We start from the raw sequence: 23,524 nt of genomic DNA on the forward strand, positions 1-23,524 counted from the left end.
GGGTCTCTTCCAACATTCTGGCCAATCACATACATAGTTAATCAAGCAGTTATTCAGCATAGATTGAGCAGAGACTGTTTCTGTCACACACGTAGCTTACCTTTTCAACTGCTGTGTGTTCTTCATTTGTAACGCTTGTTTTTCTTGATTCATTTTTCGACCTGCTCAGCCTCCTGGATACTTTTTCTCTGAGTAGAGTGGCATATCCAATGTGTTCATAAATGGGGTTTGTGGTCATTTTGGAAATGTATTCAGAAGCTTTTGTTTCTATGTACAGTGTTATCAAGCCATCTGTGACCAGATCGTGAATCGATTCAAACCTCTTCTCGCCCACAAAGTGTTTTCCATCATAGAAGAGCCTGTAGTTTAAAGTCTGGTTTCCAAACCTGTCCCCAAGAGAAAGAGAAATCACAACAGTGTTAGAAGTAAGAACATGGAAGAACAGTAGCAGCTAACACTTTTTGAGTGCATAATGTATGTCAGGCACTGAACGAGGCACTTGGAATGATTTTTTTTTTTACCCTCCCCCCCATTTAATTATCATAGTTTGAGACAGGTAGAATTATTGTCCTGGTTTTATGTCTAAGAAAACTGAGATTTGAAGAGATCGTGTACCTGCTTGAGATTACACCCCTGGAGAGAGGCAGGGGTGGGATTCAACACCCGGCAGTCATATGGTGTCACTGGATCCTAGAAATCACTAAGGCCGTTGAGTCCTTATTATTCTCATTTGTAAATGTGAGAGGGTAGAGCCTGGTTTACATATATTTTACTTTTAAATTTTCTTGATGAAAACTAGCCCTGGCTCTCTACCCCTCCCCTATACCCGGCAATTGCCTCTGCAGGGGAAGCTACCACCACTCGCCCTGATGTCCCCTTATTATGACATTTTTGGCCACCACCAGCAGAGCACCTCATGCCTCCCACCCTAGTTGGTGCCACAGAAAGGAGATGGGGGGAGCTGGGCGAAGTTCCCTGCTGGAGCGGCCACCGCCAGCATCCCAGGGATCTAACCTATAAGGTCCTCCCTCTTTAGCACCAGCTGTGCCCTCTTGGCCTTGGTCCTGTATCTCACAGCCCGTGTTTGGTTCCCCGCTGGGACTGCCTGTGCCTGCTGCTGGAGGGCTGGGGGATAGGAAAATACTTTGCATACCTAGAGCACTTACTAGCTTTTGAAGTACTTTCTTATAATGACATCATCTCAGATATGTTCAAACCATCCCTAGGTGCAACTTGGGAAGTAGCCTTTTATGGCCACAATATTGAGGTGTCACCTGGAATATGCCATTGTGGGCCGGCCTGGGAAGTGTTTCCATTAATACCATTCTTTCTATGGAGAAAGGTCTTCCTAATTCCAAAGAGTTCATAAATGAACTTTCAGAAGACAATTCAATTCTGGAATTGGATGCTTTCCCCAAACCTTATGGGATTGCCATAAGGATCAAATGGCGTCAAATATTTGATTGAGTTTAGGAAAGTGCAGAAAATGCAATGCTTTTCTGGCCCTGTGATTTCCAGTTCTTGTGATTTTGTGATAAAAGGCTCAAGAAAACTCTGCTCTGATGGCTTGCAGGCATGGAGTGCCATGACTGTCATTGGGAGTGGATGTGACCCTTGGGTCAATGTTAAACCCCGAGAGAACCCATGGACAAACTCCACGTCAGTCCAGGCACACATACACAACATGAGGTGAAGACTTTTGACAAGGGCTCCCAGGAACTGAGGCAGAGGCGTTGCTCCCTCAGCTGGATCAGATTTAGGCAGAAGTGGCTATAGGAGCACTAACTTTCCAGATAATTCCCCAGTTTACTGTATGTGCATAAACAGAGCCTCAGTGTGCATCCTACTGATAACATCGGTGGCCTAGGAAGTGTATAAGCCTCTAATATGCTACTTGTACTCCGTAAACAAAACAAAAATGAAAAATCAGTAGGGGGAGAGGCTGGTTAATGGGTAGAGTTTCTGGTTGGGATGATGAAAAAAATCCTTCCAGCCCATAGTGGAGATGGTTGCACAGCACTAAGAATGTACTTAACGCCATTGAATTGCTCACTTAAAAATGGTTAAGATGGTAAATTGTATGTTACACATATTTTATGGCAATAAAAAAAAGGGAAAAAATTAAGTGCGGTCACTTGAAGAGCAACAGCAACAATGGATGAAATCAGGTTCACCTTAGAGCTAACGTGTAGCATCCTGGCTGGCGTTGGCTTTCTCTAAGAATGTAGGCGCCCTCCACGCCTCCGAGAAGCTCATCTGCCTGCTCCCGGGAGATGATCCCGTGAAACCTGAGGAGAGAACGGACCATCTTTGTTCTCAACAGACCTCATACAAACTATGCACCACAAACAGCTGGGCTAAAAAAGATGGCGGGGCCACCCAGAACCGACTGTCCCCCACGTGGATGAAGAGGGGAGTAACTACCATATATCTTAAAGATGCAGTTGGAACTGCTTCTCAGCAAACACCCAAACTTATAAGAAGTATTCAGGTAGGCAAAACAAAATGAAGAACACCCAGTCCAGCTGGCTTTCTGCTCTTGTCTTTGCTCTCAAGCTGAAAGCTAAAGTCAAAACAAAAGGCCAGGTTATGGCCCCTTCTTTAACCATGGGGAATAACAAAAGAGCAATTACCAATTTAGCTCTCAGCTCAAACACAGAAACTATATATTGTCCGGATTGCTAATGAACACTATTGATTATCAACTTGTTTACTTCAGGTGCAGGGTGTTGTTAATTTTAGAGGCTCATTCTCTGGAAACAATAGCCAGCTATGATCAACATTCTTCCATTCCTTTTAATGTTGAGAGCAATCGCTTCAGGATATGTTTGAAAAAAATGTACCTATTGTTCTTTTTAAAAGATAACGTTTATTATTTTTTTTCTGCAATTTTAAAAATAATACACATGCATGTAGAAAACACAGCATATCTAGGAAGAATGCAGGCTTGGCTAATGACTGCTTTGCTCTGGAGGCACATGTCCGAGGCCTACAGAGTAGACAGTGACTCCTGGGGAACCTTCTCTGTTGTCTTGAAGCAAAGACAGCTCCCCACCCCACCACCACTTACCAGAGATTTGATCAATTCATGTTTCATAGGAGGGTGGGGGAGCTGGGTTGGGGAGTGAAGCCAGTGCTGAGGGACCCCAGGGTCCGGGGGGAGGGAACAACACCCTCTTCCCAGGATTACCCAAACTTGAAGATCTTTGGGGAATAAATTAGAGAAGAAATTTTTCTGGACAGAGAATCCCTTCACCTTCCTGGAGCCGGAAAGGGGGCAGGAGGGGTGGAGTTGGCTAGACAAGTTTTGGCCTTCTCCCCCAGGAATGTGAAGATGAAGTGAGGACAAAGGTAGCATGATAATAGTTTGGGGGTAAAATGCTATTGCAGTATTTATTTCCTAATTCCCTTCTGTCCTTCTTAACAAGTAGACCTTATAAACTGAAGCTTTTGTCTTAGGGGAGAGAAGCCAGAAGAAGCTGTAGCTTTGAGATCCAAAATCAACTCCCAAAAGTCTGACTCAGTGACAAGGTGGGAGAAAGAGGTTTTCTGCTTTCCAAATTTTGGAAATCTCAAAAGTCAACACGTGGAGATCTTGGAGCAGAACTTTTCTGAAGTGAGGATGGATGTGGCATATAAGCAACCTGTCTGCCCCAAAGAGACCTGTGTCCCCTGTTCTTGCAGGAGGGAGACTAGGAGGAATTTGGGCAGAGCTCAGACTCAAGATTGGAACTGGTGGATCCCAGATGACTGTATGGGGATCTCGGAGCCAGAGCAGAGGTGTTGGGGGCTTTGACTGGGCATGTGGCCACTGAACCCTGTGAACCTTGTGGGAACACCTCCTATGCAGTATGAGCTGGGCAGGATGGATGGCCTGGGCCGGGAGACCTGAGGGAGCCTCACAGACACTGGGCCAGTGGACATGTGTACGAAGAGCATGTGTCTGAGTGTGATTATGAGAGAGAGCATATATGTGTGTGTATGAGAGTGTGTGTGCACATGAGAGAGAAATGTATGTGTATGTGGTGACAGGGACATGGTATGGAGTAGGAGGGGCACTGGGCATCGGAAAGTTTCCCACAGTGGAGTCAGAAAGGACACAAGCTGACTGTGGGTCAGGGCAGGGGAGGGGATGACCGCAGCAGGATGAGGCACACACAGCAGAGGGCACAGGAACCTGACTCCCTTGCCCCAGGCCACTGTCACGGAGGAGGGACACCCCAAACAGGCAGGTACTGTGAAAGCATCTCATCCTTAACTCCCTCGACACAGTTTAGCTGATAGCCAGCAGCAGACATAACACGTCAAGAACCAAATTGAACTCAATTGTTCAAAAGAAGAAAATTACAGTTCTGTGAATAGCTTATGGCTCATCACCCCCTTTATGCATGGGTTTAAAAATATCCATGATATATATATCTTATGATCCCCTCCTTGTAGAAAGAAAGCATCATAGAGAAACACCAGAAGAGATGAAGGGGAAAAGTTAGCAAAGATTTTTTTTCATGGTGAGCTGAGGATGTTCTCCACCTTCTCTACCTATATATTTTCTAATTTTCCCAAATTAGCGGGTATTAATTTATTCATGTTTTAAGAATAAAATTCATACCAAAGCACAGTGGGAAAATTCAAAAGTTAAAAGGCACCTAAGAGGTAAGAATGTAAACATTACAGAGTAAAAGCTCTCTTCTCCTAAAGGTATCCATTGTCAACAGTTTCATGTGATTCCTAGTAGGAAAAAAATGCATATATGTTTCCTGAAGAGAGCATTTATTACTTTTCAATGGACCAAAGCCTCTCAGAATCTGAAGTTTTTAAGCTAACTTCCCTCTAATGCAAAATGATCCTTTTTCTGTCCTTAAGAAAATGTTTCTTTGCTGTCCTCTCACTATGTAGTTTGTGTGGCTTGGGGGTTGGAAAACGATTAACTAAAACGTTGTTCAACAAAACTTTGACAAAACAAAGAAAATGCACAACAGAGTTCCTTTTTGTCCCGTTTCGTAGGCTTTCCTTTCTCTTTTTCTTTATTAATTGTGCTCTCTGTGAGCAAAAATCCCGGTCAGTACACTGAAGGAAAAAGAGCATCCTAACTAACTAACTAGGTTAGATGTTAGGGACGTGAGGATGGCTGAAAGCAGAGGCCAGCATTCCTGGACAGGCATTCCAGGGGTCCTGGCTGAATTCCCAAGGCTGGAAAGGAAGGTTCAGAAATGCCATTGGGAAGTCACTGCTAGGCTGGGACACATAAGAGGGTCATTGAGCACGAAGATGAGGCCCTGATGGGGAAGTGAATAGAGGAAGAAGGTTTGGATTGGCCAGGAGGGCTTGGGACGTGGACTTGTTTGAAGACTGTGGCTCATAAGGCCTCCAGGTTGGACGTGGGAAGAAAGGGATTTGGGCACTGGACCCCCGCACGGGTTGTTCTGCCTGTGCTTTGTAAGCTATACCACACAGCACGCCACGCCACGCCACGCCACGCCACAGCCTGAGACTGAGACTGAGACTGAGAAGGCTTTCTACGGGATGCCTGTTTGCTTTACAGTAGGCTTCTGAGGAAGTAAGACAAAACAAGAGTTGAAATTAAGAGGAAAATGGGAGGAAATAATCATTGTGGTATTGAGGCAATTTGGCTAATCTATCCGAGCCAAGAGAACTCATCATTTAGGTTTTATGAGCCTGCAGGGAAATGGGGTGATTTCCCCGTATTGCCTTTACTGAAGTACGTGAAAGTAAGGAATTCAGCCACGCGGTTTACAATCTTTGACACTCTAAATGTTTACATAGCATCAAGGTAGGAAGTGAAATAAAATACTAACAGCACCTCAGTCATGGAAAAGCCTGCCTTAGGTTTCAAATACTTGAGGTGCTCAGTGGCCGCTTTGCAGGAGAAAACTACAGCAGGAAATAATCCCTCCCACATTCATGGAAGCCAAGCACTTGAGTCTTATAAAGAAAATTCAATACAAAGGGGTCTGATGGCATTTACCCTTAAACACTTGCACAATGGACATTTGATGAAGACTATATATTAGAAGATTTTTAATTTTTAATATTTAAATGACATAAGAAATGACTATTACATTATTAAAACAACGAATAGCATGATACATACTCTCTTCCATAATATTTTGGTCTGTTCTCCACCTATATTAAAAAAAGGGAAAATATTAATAATGCATTTGAATTCAAATCAGAGACATAAAAATGCTACTCAAATGAATATAGCTAATCCTGGTAGTAATTTTATTACAGTTTTTATTCCCCAAATCAGAGATCCATGAAACCACAGAGTTAGCCAACGCATTCCTCTATCTTGGATAGGATGATGTAGAATCATCATGTTTCTCTAATCATTAGGCTCATTCTCCACCTAAACCCAATCACCCAATAAAAGAATTTTCAAAGGAAACAAAGAAAAATATTAAGAAATTTATAAAGATATTACAAGACATCATCCTGAAAAATAAAACGAATAAAACTTCAATCTTCATCCAACTGTTCCATTAGGTATTTATAAGAATAAGAAGTGCACCTGGATTTAAAGTTTCATTTGGTCTCTTTCCAGATAAAATCAATATTCTTATTTTTAAACAAATGGCGAATGGTCTGAAATTCACTTGATGCCAGAGGTACAAGATACAGAGGACAAGATTTGTCCTTGACTAAAGGACATAAGCTTGACTTGACTAAAAATCATAAGCATGCCAGAAAATATTTTTCAATCACATTTTGAGCTTGGGGATTATCACACTAGATTTTTATCAACTATATATGATAATCTACTTTCATAAGAACTTTGTTTTCTTGTGTTCATGGTGTTAGAATGGGTAAGAAATGAACATGAATTCTCATGCTCAGCTTTTGTTCTTCTGGCCTAACTCCAGGGACACTGAAGATATAGGAGAGCGACACTGAGTTATGGATTCTCATTGAGGCTTATGGCAGCAAGTTTATGTTTATTTACTAGAGTAAAATGGGGGTCTAGTAGCCCTTTCTTTGTCGTCATTTCTGTCCACAATCAAATGGGCAGTTTTCTCAGCAGGGCTCACAGGCACAGTGGTAGGATTTCAAGGTACTGGGCAGTTTCCTGGCTCCCTCCATCCTCCAAAGGATGCAGGGGATCTGAGAGGGCATTCAGGAGCCATGAAGCAGAGGAAAAGGCTCAGAAAGGGGGAGTCAAGGACCATATTCACAAGCCTGCCTTGGACAAGCCTCACTGGCATAAAAATCATCATCTAGACACGTCTGAATATGTTCACTCTTCTGTGCATTTCACACTTGAAAAGCACTGAACCAAGAGAGGGTATTCATAACTCTTAATCTTCAAGGTTTGAAGTCTGCTCAGTGTCATTTACAAAGGAAGATCTAAATAAAATCATTAATAGAAGCACAAAGTGTGTAAAAGACACCTCGTTATCTGATGTGTGCTGTTACTCTATATGCTGGTAAGCTTTTTAATATGAGTTGAATATTTTGCCATTTATATCATTCTATTAGCTTTCAAAGTTCTTTCATACTTTTATGATACTGTAGATATGTATCTGCAACACCAACATGCCATAGAAGAAATTTAAACCAGAAAAGTCAGTGGAAGTAAAAAATATACAATGGGTAAGATAGCGCTCCAATCTTTGAGAGTCAATATTCCATTCCTTTGAAATGATTCCCTGTATATAAGGACAACTTTATCTCCATCTTTTTGGCTGAGCCATAATACACATTTGCAAATCTGGGTGTAGCTCCCAGCCCCATTCCCCACTTCTCTCCTCTTATCTCCCCCAAAGGGAAGAGTAATTCATCTGACTTCCCAGATGGACAGCATGGGAGATAGAGCCTACTACTAACTCCTGGCATGCAAATAAATAGTTCATGAATGTTGAATCTGACTCCAAAGAAGACAACAGATTGCTTTCAGTTCATTAATCAATCATAAAAATATATGGCATGCTTACTACGTTCAGGGCTCTGTGTTCAGCCCTGTCATCACTCATGAAACAATAACCTCACAGGTGTGGAGAGGAAAGGTCTGAGCTGCTCAGGGGTGTTCTGCATTTGCAGCAGAGGAAACCAACCTGAGAAATCTAACATAGGCCCCCAAATAGAAAAGTCAGTATTTATGGTGCCTTGAGGGATACGAAGTAAGATCCTGCCTGGAGGACAGTTTGATCTAATTGAGGGACAAATCTGCGTATGAAAACCACAAGACCATACAAAAGCACTGAATTGTGTGGGACAGACCACACATGAAATAGAGCCTGGAATAGATCCAAATATTGCATGGATGTATACTAAAATATTACTCTTTGTTTATCTGAAATTCAAATTGAACTAGGCATCCTGTTTTTATTTCTTTTTTCCTAAATCTGGCAACCTTACCTAGGAAGAGAGGAAAGGTGAAAGTCAGAGGCAGTGAAGAGAGAGGATGTGGTCATTCATCGGGTCACTGCTCCCCCTTGCTTAGGGCTGTTTTGATAGCAGTCTGATTCAGTCTTGGATGCCTTTGTTGTCTCTGCCTTTCTTAAAGATAATATAGCTGTCCTTGTTAAAGTGAGAGAGATAGTGGCTGGGATTAAAACAACAACAAACAAACAAAAACCTATTCTTTTCCTAAACTTTTTTTTCACAGGGGTCTAAACATAGTCTCTCTCTCCACACTTCACTAAGCTTTTAACCAGTCAAGAGCTTAAATTAAGTTAAATGGCCCTAGAAAAATCACATGTTTTCAAGGTGGATAATAGATCCAGACAAGCTGAGCATCAGGACTCCTAGGAACAAAGGACCTGACTAGACAGACTAGTAACCTCTACACTGTGACCCAGTAATACCCGGAGGAAGCTTGACTCAGTCCCCAGGTGAGGCTCTGTGTCAGCCACTGGGAGAATAGGACTGACCTATGAAATGTGGATTGATTAAAGAAGATGTAGCACTGAATTTCAGTTTCCAATTGTACGAGATTCTCTTCAGTGAACAAGACAGAAGACAGTTGATAAATAAAGAGTAAGGCAGCTCGGAAGCTCCTCTCACATTCTCATTGAAGATTATCTTTGTTAAAATCAAGAACTTGATCAAAAAATAGAGGGCTAATTTAGGTAGTCACATGGATTCAGCAAGGGGCAAAAATGTAACAAATCCCAACATGAAAGAAGGTTGGTTCTGGAGCATTCCTGCCACTGATTATCTCAGGACAACAACTGGAGTTGGACAGCCCATCACCTTGGTGAACCTGGTCACTGTGGAGATGACTAACAGAAATTGGATCCGCAATGCCTGCTCTTGGGATTTAGTGCTCCAACTCCAAGAAGTGAAAGAAGCCCACCATCTTAAGAAAACAAAACAAAAAAATATAGTAACTTGTGGATAAATTGCTGAACCCTAAAATACTGGATCCTTAGATGATCTACCTGGCTCAGAAAGGAATACCTCTCTACGGAAGAACACCGAGCAGATGATCAGTGAAAAAACAAACACATGAAATGGGTCTTCCCAAAGCACAGGTATTCGGTATATCTGGTGTAGCCATGCAGATTCTTTTTAAAAATATAATTGAAGATTTTATTCTACATAGGCATCATCTATGGGAGGATAGTGCCCCAAGGTGGGCAATACTTGCCATTGATGTCAATGTTGATCATAACGTTTTGGAATTCCTCTTTTGGAACTTTCTTAAGACTTATCACGCTTTCTCTTGAATATCCTTACAGCTGCCTTTCTCAAAGTGTGGTCTGATCATTCAAAACAGAAACTTCAGTATGCTTATTAAAGATAACAGATTAAGAACCTACTATTACTCCCTCCTTTAGACCAAGTGAACCAGAATTACTGAGGGGGGTGCTGCTATTTGATTAAGCTCTAGATAATGCTTAAGTGTACACTAAAGTCAGAATCACCAGTATATGGAAACAACATATCTGTTTTTTGAGTTGAGAGTGGCTGTTATTTCAGCAAACAGGCAGAAGTTATTCAGAGCCAAATTCGGTAAAAAGGGAAGTGATCCAACCAGGAAATACATTTGAAACAAAAATGAGAGGCATGATCCTAAGATAATAAAATCTGTACTGTATCCTGTTCTGAAGGTGGTGTTTTTTTTTTTTTTTTTTTTAGATTTTATTTCTTTATTTGACAGAGAGAGCCACAGAGAGAGAGGGAACACAAGCAGGGGGAGTGGGAGAGGGAGAAGCAGGCTTCCCGCTGAGCAGGGAGCCCGACGCGGGACTCGATCCCAGGACCCCGGGATCATGACCTGAGCCGAAGGCAGACGCTTAACGACTGAGCCACCCAGGCGCCCCCTGAAGGTATTTTAGAAGAGACATTCCCAACATTCTCTGAGCAATGGGACCTCAGCAGAAATAAAACATGGCTTCCCAAGATGATGGACTGGAAAGGGACCACACTCACATAATATACGTATTAAAGTAAAATCTATTTTATGACTTTACAGTCACACCTCAAATATAATTATTGCCAGTACTGTGACTACTGAAAATGGTTTTAGTCCCGGCTAATCCTGTTCATACCCTCCACACACTGTGTTCCTACTGATCTACAGCCAATGCAAATGTTATGGCTTCTTGCCGGAGGGTCTCATCACTCCACATTCATCCGATGCTCCAATCAAACAGAATTACTTGCAGTTCCATAATTTGCTCTCTCCAATATGTCCCCTGTTTTTCATGTTCTTATTTAAAGATTCTGAACTTTCTTTTAATAAAATAGGGGCAGATCACGTGATGGTTGAAAGGGCAGGCTCTAGATTCACACTGTCTGGCTTTGATACCAAATCTGTGTATCCACAAGCAAGTTACTAATCTCTCCATTCCTCTGTTTTCCTCATCTTTAAAATGGACATGATAATAAAAGTACACCTGCCTCACTGAGCTGTTGTAATAATTAAATGAGTAAATACGTGCAACGTGCTTGTAGCAGTGGTTGGGACACAGAGCAATTCAATGATAATTAGCTATTACTGGTATCCAGAAAGGGCCTCCCTGCACAGGAAGAAAAGTTAGGCCATTCTTTTTTTTAATTATTTATTTTTAAATTTTTAATTAAGTATAATTAACATACCGTATTATATTAGGCCCATTCTTTTCTGTGCTCTCACAGCTCTTTTTATATTTTAAAATATATACTTGCTCGTTTCTTCTCTAACTACTTTATGAGTTTTTCGAAGCAGCAATTTTGGTCTTCATCATCATTATATTCCCAGGATTTTGCCTCTGGTCTGGCACAGAATGAGTGTAGTTCTCTGAATCTAATCCACTCTTAAAAATGTGTCAGGCAGCAAAGTGTCAAACAACAAGAGCCTATATCCCATTATTTTAAATAGAAAAAAGTAATTTATTCAAAAATATCGATTTCCCAAATATTACTAAAATGCCTTTAAGTAACTACATAACAATCTGATAAGGATTTCTGCCTACTATAAAATATTTAAAGCCCAATTACATAGTTGTTTAACACTTAACAGAGTAATTAACAGGTATATTGGTATGTAGTCCACTGCTGAAGAGAATAGGAACCTCATTATCCTATACTGAGCAGGTACTATAAAAAAAATACTGTCTGGGTTAGACCTGCATTGGTAGTGCTCCCTGGTATCTGGCCTAAACAAATACCAAAGGGCTAATCCCTCAGGGAAAAAGTAGAGAGAATTATGGATATCATGTGCAATGTGCTTAAACACAAAACCAGGTCGATCAGGAGAACAGAGATACTCGAGAAGCCCCCTTCCGTCTCCTAGCTCCCTGCTCCTCAAAGCGTGATCCTGGGACCGGCAGCACTGGCCTCACCTTGGAGCTTGTTAGGAATGCAGCATCTGCGTTTTGTAGGGAAGTCATGGGCACGTGAAAGTTTGAGAAGCTGCCTATGCACATGAGAATGTATCATACCAGGTGAGAACTTGTTATAGCAGGTTTTGAGCCAGGAGAATGATTTTGGCTAAAACTTTCTGCTGAGTTGCTATAGCAGATATTCTGATAGAGAGTGTTTGGAGAGCAAAGGATGCCTGTGCTCATTATATGTTTGCGGAATGAGGCAAAGATTATGAAGGCAGAGCCCTGGTGTCAATTCAATTGCTGTGTGACCCTGAGTAGGTTATTAAACTGCTTTGCATCTCATTTTCCTCAATTTCCAATAAAACTGGGGTTATAAAAATGTACTATTTTAATAAAGCTCAGATGAGATAACGCACGTAAAGAACTGTAGGGCTGGGAACACCATGGTAATAGGTTAGCATTTACGCAGTGCCCACCCTGTGCCAGCAACAGTCCTTAGGCTTTCACATGTGTGTCTGTCTCATTGAAGTCCCCAAACAACCCTATGAGGTAAGTGAGTGCCATGATTTTGTAGACAGCCGCTAAATAACTAGCCTGAGGTCATGGAACTGGGAAAGGGCTTCAGACCCAGCACAGACACCTTGAACGACCGTGATTCCCAGCTTCTTCGGAGTAAATACCAACCAATGCGAATGCCTTTGTTGGCAGGCGCACAATTCCCCCCTTTGGTCACATATTAGATCATCTGAATTGTCCTTAACTTTTCTTTGCCAGGATTGAACACTCTAAAATCTCTTTGGAATGAACTGAGTTCTGTCCATGAGTTAACAAATGAGAATTTGTCATAAATTTGCCTACATGTAGTGATACTTCGGGTCTCTCAACTGTTTCCCTGTAATTTAAAATTTTATGTATTCCCAGCTACCTGGTTTATTTTCCAATTTATTCTTCTAATTTTAAGGAATAATTCTCAGCATTTTGCAAAGCTTGAGAGAACAGGAGGGTGACAGCTGCATAGTGAGAGACAGGAAGCATAATCCTTAAATGAGTTTGCTTTATAGTCAGATTATCATTGCCTAGATAAACACAAGTTCTTTTATATTCAACACAAAGACATTTAAAGGATATTGTGAGTCCTCTGTAAACAAGGTTTCCAATTATTGAAAAAACAAAGCTTTTATAATCCCTCAGCAGCTGGTATATGTTAAGTTTTTACTTAACAGAAATAATTTTAGAACCCAATTTAGCAACCTCCTACACCGGGCAGTTAGACTTCTGAATTTTCTGAGATACAGATCAAGTTCAGGAGAAAAGGCTTTGATGGGGGGATTTATATTGGTGATGTTGGGCACTTTTATCCAGAAAAAAAAAAAAAAACGGATAATTCCCTTCTAATTAAAAATCAAAGTTCTCTATTGAAAAGGACAGAAAGAAAATGCAAGTACTGAGATTTATATTCTTATAGTCAAAGTGCATAGTATACAATGAAAATTGAGCAAACTTCAAAATCTCCTGTTTCTTTTCATCTAGAATCGAAGGCCTTCTTTTTCTTTACGGCATTACTTTAAGGCTTCTAGAATTCTGATGGGGCACTGATGGGGTAAACTCCTTCCTGTCTTGACTGCAATGTATTATAGAAATATCTACTGGCTGGTCTTTCTGTAATAAACCTCCTTAAAATGTTACCAATGGCTTTCCAAAGTTCTGTAAGTAGATACAAGTCAGGCACTTTAATAACCCAGCGTAAATATTCTGCTAATTTTTAGAGGTACACAGTGTATCAGATTAGGGGTGCTCAGGACCAGAGCAGTTCCCATTCATTTAGTTTGTTTTCTGTCTCCTTTTTTTTTTTTTTTTTTCAGATTTTCCCAGGAATTGTGATGTGAAAATCAGTCATAATATTAGAACAAATAAGAAGTAAAAGAATTTTCTTAGACCAGTGGTTCTCAAGTGGGAGGGTGGGTGGTGTTTTTGTTCCCCGGCGGATATTTGGCAATGTCTGGAGATAGTTTTGATTGTCACGAGGGGAGGGTGCTATTAGCATGTGCTGGGTAGAGTCCAGGGATGTTGGTAAAATCCTGCAACGCACAGGACAGCCCCCACCCTCTCCTACAATAAAGAATTATTCCAGCCAAAATATCTATGGTGCCGAGCCTGAGAAACCCTGTTTTAGACAAAAAAGAACTTTGGACTCATGAACATTCCCAAGAAAGATTATTCAAAAAAATTTTTTGGACCAAAACACAAACAAGCAATAAATACTTTAAATACACAAAGTAAAGTGGAGTAAAAAGAAGATAAGAAGAAATATTTATGAGAACACTTATAATTTATAAAATTAGCTTTTAAGAAAAGACTGACCCTTCCAACTACTCAGCGAAATAGCTCAAGTAAATACCAAACTGAATGGACCAAATCTCAATAAGATAAAGAAGGGAACCCCCGTTCCTCCCTTGAAAAAATTGTAAACAACCTGAAATACAGAAAATATTAAGAAAAAAATTTAAGTTATTACTTGAGAGTAACCATCCATGCTATGCATACATGTGAACTAATGTTTAAATCCCTTACTGCTATGGGATTTCATGCCTCACAGCATGTTCCTTTGAAACTCTGCCCTGATCACTGGGTTGGAAACAAAACTTCCACCGCACATGGCTTCCCCAGTCCCAGAGGAACCTCTCTGCCCCGGGGAGCTGAATGGCTGGCTGTCCAATACCTTAGCAGTGTCCTGAGGTTTCATTATATAGGCAACCATACAAAATATTCATCATAAAGGAGGAAGGTGAATTACCCAAATTAGCTGTGTTTGGATTTGAAAAATAATGGCAGGGCAACTACACCCAGACACGCACATTCAAATGCCCCACCTCGCACATCAGCCCTTTTGTTCCTGGCTCTGGTTTTCTCCAAGCTCCGACCTACTGACACTGACTTAGAACCTGGGAGGGCAGGGCTTGGGACGAGCAGAGCAGGATCCAGCACTTAACAGGCACCTTCAATATGTGTGCTACAGTTCTCCAAAAAGGCAAGTCACACAGCACTTGATATTCCCTTTTTGCAGATGAGGAGAGAAAAGCCCATACGGTTGGATTACTTGAAGATCACACAGTGGCATGGAGAGGAGATCCAAACCAACACCTGATGGATGCCGAAGTCCATAGTCTTTTTTTACACCAAAAGGAAGAGAAATTGTCCACAGGACAACAGAGGTGATGCACTCAGGAAAATCATTGATTCTGCTATAATAAATAGGTGGATTGACCCCCAAATTGTTAGACTCATAAAAGTGCCCATTCTGGAGACCTGTGTGAGCTGACTCACCAGCAGATATTCTATTACGTGTGATGGCCAACCTCCTTTACTCTTCATCCCTCCGAATGGTACCACCAGATCATCATCCATCCACCTACTGCCCAAGCTAGAAACTGACATCCCAGACTCCTTCCTCTCTCCCAATCCCACCTGTATTCTGCCACTAAATCCTGCCCATTGTATGTAATTCCTTACTCTTGAAATGGTCTCTTTCTTTCCATGTCCACTATACTATCTATTCACCTGAACCCTTGTAATAGTCTTTTTACAGGTTTTCCTGTCTATACTTTTATCACTCTCCAATCTGTCTTTCATACTAAAGTCAGAAAATGCAAATCTCATCAAGTTCTCTGCTCAGAATTCTTTACTGGCTCCCCATTGCCAAGTAGTCAAACCTACACAACTCAGTGAGTCTATCCCAAACCACCCTACTTATAAGTGGTACCTCTTCACCTTGGCATACGCCCTATTTTCTGCCTTATTTTTTCCCATGACACTTGTCATCATCTGAGATACTATGTATTTTACTTGCATGTTTATTGCCAATCTTTTTCTTTCAAATGGAAACTACACAAGGATAGAAACTTTTATGGTTTGCTTATTGCTATTATCCCGAGTCTAGAACACAGCTGACACATGGCAGGTGCTCGATAAATATTTGTTGAGTGAATAAATGAATGGCAGACAGGATTTTCTAGAATGGTCTTGCTTGTGTATCCAGAATATGTCCCGACCAGCACACACACTCTTGCCCTCCACATCCTTATTCCCCAATTCTTTATGTTCCTGCCACAGAGATCCTTGTAGTTTCTGAAACACATCCTATTTAGTCATACATTCCAATCATTCTTTGGATGGGATATTTCCTCTGCTTGGAATTCTAATACTTGCTCTCCAACCCTTCTATGCCTTAACCTGGCAAAATCTCACTGATCTCAAAAATAAGGGGAAATTGTCTTTTTATTTATTTATTTTTCAAGTATAATTAACATGCAGTGTTATATTAGTTTCAGGTGTACCATATAATGATTCAACAATTCTGTACATTCCTCAGTGCTCATCACAATAAGTGTACTTTTGATCCCCTTCATCTATTTCACCCATCCCCCACCCGCCTCTCCTCTGGCAGCCACCAGTTCTCTATATTTAAGAGTGTTTTTTCGTTTGTTTTGTTTATTAAATTCCACATATGAGTGAAATCATATGGTATTTGTCTCTCTGATGGACTTATGTCACTTAGCATTACACCCTCTAGATCCATCCACATCGTTGCAAATGGCAAGATTTCATTCTTTTTTATGGCTGAGTAATATTCCATTGTGTATATACACCACATCTTTATCCATTCATCTATTGATGGGCACTTGGGCTGCTTCCATCTTGGCTATTGTAAATAATGCTGCTATAAACATAGGGGTACATGTATCTTTTCAAATTTGTGTTTTTGCATTCTTTGGGTAAATACCCAGTAGTGGAATTCCTGGGTCATACGATAATTCTAATTTTAATTTTTTGAAGAACCTCCATTCTGTTTTCCACAGTGGCTGCACAAGCTTGTATTCCCACCAATTGTGGATAAGTGTTCCTTTTTCTCCACATCCTTGCCAATGCTTGTTATTTCCTGTGTTATATATATAATATATATATAATATATATATATATATATAATATACACAAAGGAATATTACTCAGTCATAAAAAAAGAATGGGATCTTGCCTTTTGAGATAATATGAACAAACCCAGAGGGTATTTTGCTAGGTGAAATAAGTCAGACAGAGAAAGACAAATACTATACAATTTCACTTACGTGTGGAATCTAAAAAACAAAACAAATGAATAAACAAACAAAAAGCAGAAACTGATCCGTAAATACAGAGAACAAGTTGATGGTTGCCAGAGGTGGGGTCGGGGGGATGGACAAAATGGGTGAAGGAGAGTGGGAGATACAGGCTTCTGGTTATGAAATGAATAACTCATGGCAATAAAAGGTACAGCACAGGGAATATAGTCAAGAGTATTATAATAGTGTTGTATGGTGACAGATGGTAGCTACACTTGTGGTGAGCATAGCGTAATGTATAAACTTGTTGAATCACAGTATTTTACACCTGAAACTAATGTAACATAGTATGCTAACTATACTTCAATAAAAATAAATAAATGGTTAATAAATAAATGTAAAAAAAGTAAATATGAGGTAAAATGCTGCCATCTTGGGAAAATCTTTCCTGGCTGCCTCAAACCAGCTTAGGTATTATTTCTTATCCTCCCTTTGAACTAAAGGCCTGAGTTAGGGCCATAATCTTAGTGGAATTGGGATTGTTGGTCTTTATGACCTCTAGAAGTGAGCTCCTTGAGGGAAAGGCTCCTGTCTTTCTCTGTTGTCCTGATACCCAATAGGGTATCTTGCACGGAGCTCTGCTTCAATAGAAGTAATTGATTGTCTGAAAGACAGCTCTGTTGGAGTTGATTCTTGCATGCATGGCAACAATACAACAACAGTAATAATTGCTAATAGTTATTAAGAACTTTTATTGTCCCAAGGCATTATCCTAAGCACTTTCTTTACATATATTAACCCATTCAATCCTCATGACTATCTAGTAGGTAAGATCTATTACAACCATTTACAAAGGATGAATTGAGATAGAGAGAAGCAGAGTAGAAAAGCAGACTATATTATCCTGGGGCTTGGACTCTAGCCATCACACTCTATTGCCTGGAAGTGCATCAGTTCTGCTTCCTGGATCCCTGGAGATGTCCTGCTTCACATATCCTTCCCAAAGCCCTTTCTTTCTATTAAGGTAATTTATTCATATCCTTCCAACTACCCTCTATCCCCCATCTTTTTTTTTTTCCTCTAAATTTAGCCAGAATTGATTTCTATTGCTCACAATAGAATCCTAAGTGATATTCCCATTAAATCCCAATCTCCAAGGCTGGAGCCAGGGTGGCTGTAAGGTTTACCAAGCTCTACAGGGAATTCTGACACACATATTAGTACTGGGAAGCACAAATTTGGACAGCAGTTCCAAAACATGGAGAGAATGAATATCTTCCTGGAAGCTTGGGATATCTTCCTAAGGCTTCTATATTGATTTTGACCCAGTCTACATGGATTTTGATCCACTCTATGTGGATTTTGATCCTTTTCTCACTGTAGGCTTCCAAGAACTCCCAAAAGCCTATCTATGGGTGGCACTCATCTCTCTAGCTGGCCCAGAGCATCTTCCCAGCAGCTCATTCTGACCCAGTCTTCGTTGCTACATCTTCCCTGGCACTCATTTCTTGGCTTTCTGTGTTGGCCCCCACCACTCACCTTGAGCCCTCCTTGTGAGGACAACCCAATTAGGTATACTGCTCTGACTCTGCCCTATTACTGTTGGCTAGGTCTTTGTATTCATCCTCTGGCATCCTGAAGCCACAGCTCCACATAAGATGGCTCTTTCCCTCCATCAAGCCAAGTCCCATGGAGGTCAGCCATGTTGGCCAGACTGGCTGGCTGGCCTCCCACCAGGGCAGGAGAATCAAACATGATGGGTCCATCTGTCCATCCTCCTGATACTTCCTACAGAACAACACTGTATTTCAAAATATCCCAAAAAGGAGAATCAAAATTCGGGACTTAATCATGGGTAGAAATTTTAGGGTAACATCTAATCTCATATTCTTCTTGCTTAAAAATACATTTTCTCCCTTCCTTTGGTCTTTGGTGTAGATGAAAACCTGAGACTATTCTCTATAGGATAAGGTTTCCACTATTAAAAGCCATCTCCATGTCACCTAATTGCTTGTTCTTCCTCCCTAAATAATTCTTGTTCTTTTAACTTTTTTTTAATAGATCTTATTTCCAATCCTTAATTCATCTTCATTATTCTCCTTGGAACTCTTTTTAAATTCTCCAAATACCTCTTAGGTTCAAAAAGCTTGAAGTACCCAATAGAATTGAATCAAATCAAGGAAAACTTAATGCTGCTATTAAATTTCTAGGGGGGAAAAAAGATTGGGCGAGTATATTCATTTAATTCCTCATTCTTGTTAGTAAATTCCTTCCTTCAGAACTTAATGGTGTTTGGTTTAAGTGGTCCTGTATGTACTTTGGAAAAGGTAAAGAATGCCCATCATTCTCTTTCTTCTCAGTTTTTTTCTCCCTTCTTCTAGAGTAAGAGTATTTCAATCTAAGTATTCAGTGTAAGTATTCAAATGCATGTGTTCCAACTGATGAATAAAATTAATCCACCTGAAGAAAAAAAAAGGCGGACAGAACTAAGGAGATGGTAGAAATGAAAGATTGTCTAGCGAAATGTCCTCAATCTTTTTTGCATTATAATCTTTCTTTGGAGCCATTTTACATGTGTTTTTCCTTCCTAATCATCTCTCCCAAATGGAATTTTAATACTACAGATAGACTGTATGTCTATTTATGTTTTATATGTGTATCTGTGCTTTACACATTAGAAGAGTGTGCTCCCTTAAGAACTGATGTTCCCCCCTCGCCCTTGGGGTTAATATCACCCCGATTGAGAACTCATTGTCTGATGAGATCAGTGGGGCTTTCAGAATGCTTTTAACATTCGTTGTCCCTCCAGGAAGGTGGAATATGTATCTTTGCCTCCTTCTTATAGACAAGAAAGCTGCAGTTCAGAGCGGTAAATTAGTTTGCTCACAGTCCTACCCAGGGCTAACAGCAGATTTAGGAAACGCAGTCCCTGCTTTCAGATCCAATACTCATTCCTCTATACGGTGATGATGTCATAAAATCTGGAAGCCTGGTCTCTATTATTTTAAAAAATTACCTAAATTAGCATTTCTGAAAGAGGCACTCCCCACTAAAATAATTCCCCATATGGTAATAAATAAGAGTGAAAGTGCCTTATTAATAAATGTCCTTGCTTTTGAATTCTTTTTCTGCTGAATTAGTCCATGTTACAAATCCTTGAGTTAGCTTTATGGTGCTTCCAGCAGCCCTGACACGAGACACGCTTGGGCTGTTCAGGGCCGTGCACCCAAGAGATTGTTTTTGTTCCCTGGGCCAGGGCACATCCTGCCATTGCTCTTCTTGCACAATCTTTGTTTTTTCTACTTGACCTTTTATTACAAAAATGTTCATACATACAGAACAACTGAAAACTTTTACAGCAATCACTCATGCACACCACTTAGATTCTATAATATTTGCTGTACTTGCTTTATGACATACCTATTTATTCATCCCTTTGTCCATCCATTTATTCAACTTTTTTAGGGGATGTATGTCATAATAAGTGGCACACATAGCCCTCTTTCCCCAAATGCGTCAGCATGCAAATCATTCATCAGAATTCAAGAACATACAGACTTTTCATAGGAGGGTAATACCAGTTTTGTTCCTGAAATTAAAGAACGCAAGTTTGTTTACATGTTCAGGTGGCATTCCTGGATCAACAGATTCTACATGCCTCTTTAATTTCCTGCTTATGGATTTGGCCACCTTTTCTAACAGGCTACCATTTCTTGATGGGAGAAAGTGGCCACGAGAAAGTTGGAAAAGAATACCTGCTTATTGTCACTGCCTTGGCCTCGTCCATCAATTTACACGTGTTGGACATGAAGGCCAAAATGTTTCTTAAAATGGCTTGGGATCAAATTCATCCTGAATAACAGGACTAAAATTCCCTCTCTTTTGCTAACATCTAGATAGTGTTTGGGAGATGGTAGAAATTAAAGACCAACGCTTCCCATATGTAAATGCCAGGCACTGTTAAGTGCTTTACATATATTAACTCACTTCCAAGTTACTTGTAGTGCAACACGAAGGGCTGGCAAACTTTTTCTGGCAAGACCTAGATAGTAAATACTTTAGCCCTTAAGGACCATAGAAGTTGAAACTGTCTGTTTCAAGTACTCAGCTTGCCATGGGAGCATAAAAGCTGCCATAGACAACATGTAAAGGACTGAGCATTGCTGGGTTCCATTAAAACTTGATTTACCAAAATTGTCAACCGGCTATAGTCTGCCAATGCCTCTGCTAGGCTAACAAATGTTACAGTCTGGTCTTTACAATCGGTGTCAGGACATCTTATCATTAGCTCAAAACTCAGAGCCCATCAATGCCTCCAAGGCCTTTTTGTTTAATGGTAGGTCACATCATCTCTTTGTATTCGTGCCCTTCCGTCTCTTACTGTACTGCGAAGGGAGAGTCATTAATTTTTAATCTATGAGATACTGGTGCCAACTTAAAAGTCGAACTGAACTAAGGCGGAAAATGGTTGAAATATACTGTTAAACAGACTAAGACTGAAACACTAAGGGATCTGACCGCAACCTTGAAATGCAAGGTATTGTAGGAGTATCGTTAAGCATGGTCTTTGAGACGTCATGGAACCCTGAGGACCACAACAAGAGCAAAGGGACAAACCAGAAAAGTGTAATTACAGACTTGGTAGAAATACCCAGGGAGACAGGAGAACGATTCATCAAACAATCGATGTGTAATTACCTAGAAGGGCACAAGGTGCTGGATGGCAACCAATATGCCTCTGTCCGGCTGTGCCAAGGCTATTCAATTTCCTTCCAAGTGGATGGGGAGATGACACTGGCTATGTAAATAAGGAGGAAGAAAGAGATACCATCGCTAAAGTAAAGCCTGCTATTCTGTCCAACAAGACAGGGAGATGCAGTGTACTTAGAGCTAATGTCAAGTGACACTGTGATTTGTTAAAGGACACAGCCAGAGGTGATGGATTACCAGTGGCTCAGTGTCAGCCTGGAGACAATGAGGGGAGTGGTGGATTGAGGCACGGAGGTGGGGCCAGGAGAGTACCAGTGCTGGACTGACTTTTGTTAGCAAATTAGCCACCTACAATCCTGAAATGAGAAATGTTCATGAAGCACACAGAGGATCCACTGAGTAAAGAGACTACCACCTTGGGATATAGAAATGTAATTCAAAGTATTCCTGACATAATGATAATGGATTTGCTATTTCCATTAATGGAAATGTCCATTAAAAGCAAGAGTAAATTATCAAGGATTTGTGCATAGTCACAAGATAAGGAAAACATCTAAAAAGAGCTGGAGTTCATAATAGTATGTACTGAATATGAACAAACATGGGTATGAATCATATTAAAATGGAATTTAACTATTTTTTAATTGTAAACATAGCATAACACTAAGAAGTGTAACAATCTGGGGGGTGAGGTGGGTATAAGAAACCAGGCTACATTAAGTACTGACCATACTCATACAAGGATAAATATTTGGCCTCTGCCACGTTCCAGGGTATGGGAAAGTTAGACATAGCAAAGAAAGGCAAAAGCAAAATATTTTTTTAAAAGGTAGAAAATAACATCCAGGAGGAAGTATATCTAGACAACAAAAGAAGGCTATGGGGTGATGTGGCATCTACTTTGAAGTCCACGAAGAGTCTAGCACAGTGCTAGGCAAACAGGAAGCATCATCAGGGAACAAAGCATCTTGATTCTTCTATCCTAGAGGCCAGGGAAGGGAGCAGGACATAGAAAACAGAGGGAATGAGAACACTGGTTACAACAGTGGTCCTCACACTTGAGCAAGCGTTAGGATGACCTGCAGGACTTGTTAAAACCCAGATTTCTGGGCCCCATCTTCAGGTTTGTGATTCAGAAGGTCTGGGGTGAACCAGGGAATCTGCATTTCTGACAAGTTCCCAGATGACGCCATAGCTGCTTGTCCTGGGACCACAGCTGAGAAGCACTGGGTTAGAAGGCCAGTCCCAGATTTGGTCTGGGTTTGACTCAGACTCTGCCCTCCTGTGCTGCATCCCCTCTCCTCTTGGAATTCCCATGAAGAATGCCATGTGTTAAACTCTAACTCAGCACTCAGGGCACAGCGAGCCCACCAAGTGTGTTAATTCTCATTCCTATGAAAAGACTGACAGGGTGCCTGGGTGGCTCAGTTGGTTAAGCCACTGCCTTCAGCTCAGGTCATGATCCTGGAGTCCCCCGGATCGAGTCCCGCATCGGGCTTCCTGCTAGGCAGGGAGTCTGCTTCTCCTTCTGACCCTCCCCCCTCTCATGTGCTCTCTCTCTCAAATAAATAAATAAAATCTTAAAAAAAAAAAAAAAAGAAAAGACTGACAACACGTAAATAATTCAGCAATATCATTTAGGGTAGTCCCATTAAAATTGGAATGGTCGGAGATTATACCATCCACACTTTTCTGATGGGAAGTAGAGTCAAGCTTACAAATCTGGTTTCAAACATCTCACTGCTTGGTTGGCCAGGCCATACTAGCCTAGGAGACGAGGCTTGCCCAGGGCTGAGTGTGGCTTAACCTTTATCAGCGTTATTTCTCAGTTAATGTTTAACCTGGTGAGTAAATGCAAAGCATGTCTTTAAAACCTCACTAGTGCACCCAGGGCTTTGCACCTGGCTCCCCTTCCCGGATAAGCCTGGCCACACCTGAAATTTT

At 40.9% G+C, this 23,524-nt stretch overlaps 1 protein-coding gene across 1 annotated transcript in view; it reads right to left on the reverse strand.

Moving 5' to 3' along the window:
- CHN2 (chimerin 2) overlaps positions 1-23,524 on the reverse strand; it is a 295,925-nt gene that overhangs the window by 108,832 nt on the left and 163,569 nt on the right. Inside the window, exons 4-6 of the mRNA XM_045864506.3 lie at positions 6,113-6,144; positions 2,175-2,288; positions 101-386 (exon numbers count right to left, since the gene is read on the reverse strand). Of these exons, the coding sequence (XP_045720462.1) occupies positions 101-386; positions 2,175-2,288; positions 6,113-6,144 (432 nt within the window). The remainder of the gene's footprint in view (positions 1-100; positions 387-2,174; positions 2,289-6,112; positions 6,145-23,524) is intronic.

This window comes from Mirounga angustirostris, unplaced genomic scaffold (genome assembly GCF_029215605.1).
Source record: "Mirounga angustirostris isolate CCGP_5_RB_7025 unplaced genomic scaffold, mMirAng1.0.hap1 SCAF_12, whole genome shotgun sequence".
Classification (NCBI taxonomy): Eukaryota; Metazoa; Chordata; class Mammalia; order Carnivora; family Phocidae; genus Mirounga; species Mirounga angustirostris.